The following is a 4,997-nucleotide window of genomic DNA, read 5'->3' as shown; positions in this document are numbered from 1 at the left end:
ATAAAGAGGCGTCGGCAGGAGGTCGGGTCACGGAACAAGAAAAGAGAGAGAGAGAGCGCGCCGCAAGGAGAGGAGGGTGTCCTTCCTGTCTCATCCTCAAGGGGGCGCTGTGGGGGTTTTCAAGGGGAGGTAGCGGAGGGTGAGGCCTGTGGAAGGAGAGGGTTTGGGGGGGGGGGGGGCTGGCTGGGGACTGGTGGAAGGGGGTGCTACTATACCCGCGTGGTTGAGTGCGGGTGGGGCAAGGTGTTGTTGTGCCCGGTGGAGGGGAAGGTGTTGAAGGCGTGGAGAGGCTGCATGCCGGTGATGGAGCTGGGGATCATGGTGATGGTGTTGGGCGTCATGAGTGGCACGTCGTCGGGCGCCCGCCGCAGCGCCAGCGTGTAGTCGGGCGGGCACGCGGGCCGCAGGATGTCGTGGGGGCGCAGCGGCTCCATGTCGTGGTGCACGTCGTGCTCCGACTGCTTCAGCTGCATGGACATGATCTCCTCCTCCTGGCTGTGTGCCAGGTCGTTGGCGCCGCCGCCCATGCCACCCACGCCCATGCCCATCCCCATGCCCATCCCCATGCCCATGCCCATGCCGCGCTGCGGGGACAGGCGGCAGCGCCGCATCTCGTGCCGCTTGTCGCGCTTGTAGTAGAGCGCCGCGAAGGCCAGGATGTTGAGGAAGAGCAGAGACGCGCCCACCGCCACCGTCACGCTCAGCTCCGTGGAGTAGTCGCGCGTGTCGTCCGGGAACGGCGAGATCCGCGGGCGCTCCGAGCCGTAGGCGTCGGTCTCCGGGGGGATGGTGGGGTACGGGTGACGGGTGGTGCGCGGGCTGCCGGGCTTCCATTGCGGGGTGCGGGCGGCGCCCGGGGGCACGCGGGTGGTGGCGCTCACGATCTCCTCGTGGAGGGTGTGGAGGTGGGGCACCAGCTCCAGCCAGAAGGCCACCTTGTTGGCGCGGTAGTTGTCGCGGATGCGCGGCTTCAGGCCGATGTGGAGGTACTGCTTGTCCTTGGAGTTGAACTTGGTCCAGATCACCTCCTCGAAGCGGTTGGGCTTGGTGTGGATGAACTTGGTGTCCTGGGGCACAGGCAGGTTGGGGTCCCTGGAGGAAGAAAGGAAGAGAAAGCGTGAGAAGGGCAAAGAGACCCGACACAACATTTCACCAGCTCCATATTTAAGTCTCATCATAAGCCTTTTATGCATTATAACTCATTATAAGCCTTTGCCTACATACTAGCCTTTTCTGCATTATAACCGTATGCCTCCATACTAGTCTTTTCTGCATTATAACCCATTTATTAAAACCCTACATTCTAGTCTTTTCTGCATTATAACCCATTATAACCAGAGGCCTACATACTAGTCTTTTCTGCATTATAACCATAGGCCTACATACTTGTCTTTTCTGCATTATAACCATATGCCTACATACTTGTCTTTTCTTCATTGTAACCATATGCCTACATACTAGTTTTTTCTTCTGGAAAAAAGAAAGAGAAAGCGCGAGAAGGAAGCAAAGAAGCCAGAATAAAAAAAAGGGAGACAAGAAGACTTGCATATCCCTAACACACGGATGACTTCTGGGAGGAAAACACCAAACTGCTGATGCATGGACTTATATAATCCACCTTGTGAGACATCTCCTGTATACCCTCTTCCAACATACATTTTGATTATGCATCCCATTTGATCCTCATCCCATTTGACAGAATTCACAACATTTCACAAGCTCCATACTTAAGTCTCATCTCTGTGCCTTTTCTGCATTATAACCCATTCATTAAAACCCTACATACTAGCCTTTTCTGCATTATAACCCATTCATTAAAACCCTACAAACTAGTCTTTTCTGCATTATAACCCATTAATTAAAACCCTACATACTAGCCTTTTCTGCATTATAACCCATTATAACCCTACATACTAGTCTTTTCTGTATTATAACCCATTATAACCCTACATTCTAGTCTTTTCTGCATTATTACCCATTATAACCCTATGCCTACATACTAGCCTTTTCTGCATTATAACCCATTAATTAAAACCCTACAAACTAGTCTTTTCTGCATTATAACCCATTCATTAAAACCCTACATACTAGTCTTTTCTGCATTATAACCCATTCATTAAAACCCTACATACTAGCCTTTTCTGCATTAAAACCCATTATAACCCTTTGCCTACATACTAGTCTTTTCTGCATTATAACCCATTACAACCATATGCCTACATATTTGTCTTTTCTGCATTATAACCCATTACAACCCTACATTCTAGTCTTTTCTGCATTATAACCCATTATAACCCTATGCCTACATACTAGCCTTTTCTGCATGATAACCCATTAATTAAAACCCTACAAACTAGTCTTTTCTGCATTATAACCCATTAATTACAACCCTACATACTAGTATTTTCTGCATTATAACCCATTAATTATAACCCTACATACTAGTCTTTTCTGCATTATAACCCATTACAACCCTACATACTAGTCTTTTCTGCATTATAACGATATACCTACATACTAGTCTTTTCTGCGTTATAACCCATTTATAACCATATGCCTTCATACTAGTCTCTGTTCCATCTCACATCAACACAGCCAAACAGACCAGGTGGGCTCTAACTCTGTGCTGTGAACTGGTTTCAACTTCATAAGTGCTGCTAGGCACTGACTACAACTCCCATCACCCCCATTATGCGGTGGGGGGTCTATCTCCGACTCCTCATCAAAGACTCATAGAGCGTGGAGAGAAGGGGAGAAGAGGGGGGGGGGGGAGGTTTTTGTTAATATTTTATCACTGCAGGTGCTTCCTGGGAAGTCTGAAGGCGTTTTTTATTTGATTTTAAAGTGCACTCCAGTTCAAATAATGTGTCTATTTTAGAGTTACGCAAAAGCACTTCCCTGTGGTGAGACACAACGAGTCTTTCAACTCTAAATTCTCAACAAGTATGTAGATTTTATGCCAACAAGAGTTCAATTTTCTCACTTCCTCTTGAAAAATGCCCCCCCCCCCCCCCCACCTATAAAGTGTGGTAACTTCAAGCCTTCTGCTTTGCCAGTTTTAGTTTCACTTGAGGCTGAAGATAAATGTAATTCTGTAAGCGCTGACAAAAGTTCTACTGCCTTCCAAAATGCAATTTTTGTATTCTTAAGGAAGCACATGTAACTGGAGGCCTTTTCTAAAACACCCTAGAAAGTACAGCTTACATAAAAGAATACATTCTAGACATGCAAGTCTTGCAAAAAACTGCTGTTATTCAAGTGCTGGTGGGTGGTTCTAAAACAATCTCCCAGAGGAACTGTTGAGCAACAACCATAGACGCTGCCGTTTCAAAAACCCGCCATGTTGGGTGGACAACAACTCTCTTGGGAAACACAACCCAGTTTGTGGTCTCCATGGCAACAGCAGTGAAATCCCAAATACTTTTACATTTACATTTTAACAATCAGAGGTACGATTTTTTGCAAATATATATCTTATACTTATATATTACTGCTATGTTTCTTTCCGAATGACTTTGATACATCAACACGAAAGGTCACTTTTACACCCTGTGGGTGTGTGTGTGTGTGTGTGTGTGTGTGATGTGACGTCCTGACATATTATCTGTGGGTGTTGAAGCCCTTTTAGGCAGCCAGGTGGTGTGCTCCATTTTTTCGACATAGAAACAAGACTACATTAACACCCCTGTGACAGACTGCGAAAGAACCAACTGTGGTTGTGAGCGTGGGCACAGGGGGAGGGGGTGTGGGCACAGGGGGAGGGGGTGTGGGCACGGGGGACGGGTCGAGTGCGTACCCAGTCTTGGCGAAGTTGGTCCAGTAGGTCATGACCACGGCGCTGAGCATCACGTCGTTCTTGGAGAAGTTGCAGGGGAAGAGGTCCGTGGCGCCCACCATCGGCACGCCGAACACGTACGGGATCTCGTCGCCGTGGGCCGCGTCCGCCCACTCGGGCCGCGTCTCCGTCTGGCAGTGGTGGTAGAAGGTGTAGAAGTACACGGGCGACTGGTACTCGGCGTGCAGCTTCGCCGTGGCGACCGCCGGCGCCACCCACTGGTGGTCGGTGAAGAGCGCCAGCAGCGTCTTGCGCCGCATCTCGCCGTTGTCGCGGTCCGCCCAGTCGGTGTACATGAACTTGATGGTCTCCCTGAGAATGTCTTTACCTTAGAAGGAGGGACAGATTCATTTTAGAAAGAGTGAATTCATGGATTTGTCGATTGATCGATTGATTGATTGATTGACAGATAGAATACATACATAAATAAATACATAAATAAAAGGTGGGGAGTGGGAGGTGCAGTCTGTGTATGATGACACCTGATGATACCTTAGAAGATGTATTTTTTTCCAGAAAGAGTGAGATGGAGAGACAGACAGAGAGACAGACAGATCTGAAGATGCGGGTGTAAGAAGAAACAGTTGAATGATGGGTGTGTGTGTAAGTGTTTATATCGTGTGTAGGAAAAGGTCAAACCACCTAGAGTTTGTAAATACATCCTTAATAGATCTATGGAGGTCAAATGGAAAACTACAGCTCTAAAAAGCACTTGTGTGAGTTTTTAATTTCTGTACATGTGTGTGTCTTTGTGTTTAGTTGTGTGTGTGTGTGTGTGTGTGTGTGTGTGTGTGTGTGTGTGTCTATGTGCATGTGTGTGTGAGTGTGTTGCTTTCCTGTGTGTGTCCTCATCCCTGTGTATTTTGTAAGGATCACAGCTGCCACAGCCGTTGAGTACCTCGCGTGACGCTTTTTGCCTGATTGCCTGAACAGCAGGCGGATCATTCCGGAACACTCCGGAACTCGACGGTGTGAAGTACGTGCTGATGAGCAAAACCCTTCACACACTGCACCCTTGACCCACCTTGAAAGGGCACCACCATGCCCCCCTCTCTCCCCACACACACACACACACACACCTCACACACCCTATCCTCCCCTACTGGGCTGATAACGAACCGCCACAGAGCTCTGTGCCACTCCTAAGTGCCACTCCTCAAGA

At 48.3% G+C, this 4,997-nt stretch overlaps 1 protein-coding gene across 1 annotated transcript in view; it reads right to left on the bottom strand.

Moving 5' to 3' along the window:
- Positions 1 to 209: 209 nt before the first annotated feature.
- Positions 210 to 4,997, bottom strand: part of nlgn2a (neuroligin 2a) — a gene marked incomplete at both ends in the record, with an annotated part of 13,081 nt that continues 8,293 nt past the window's right edge. Inside the window, 2 exons of the mRNA XM_080860099.1 lie at positions 210 to 1,092; positions 3,797 to 4,163. Of these exons, the coding sequence (XP_080716225.1) occupies positions 210 to 1,092; positions 3,797 to 4,163 (1,250 nt within the window). The remainder of the gene's footprint in view (positions 1,093 to 3,796; positions 4,164 to 4,997) is intronic.

Source organism: Sprattus sprattus (assembly GCF_963457725.1).
Source record: "Sprattus sprattus genome assembly, chromosome: 21".
Classification (NCBI taxonomy): domain Eukaryota; kingdom Metazoa; phylum Chordata; class Actinopteri; order Clupeiformes; family Clupeidae; genus Sprattus; species Sprattus sprattus.
The sequence above is the reverse complement of the archived record's forward strand: the minus strand, read 5'-3'. Positions and strand labels throughout refer to the sequence as shown.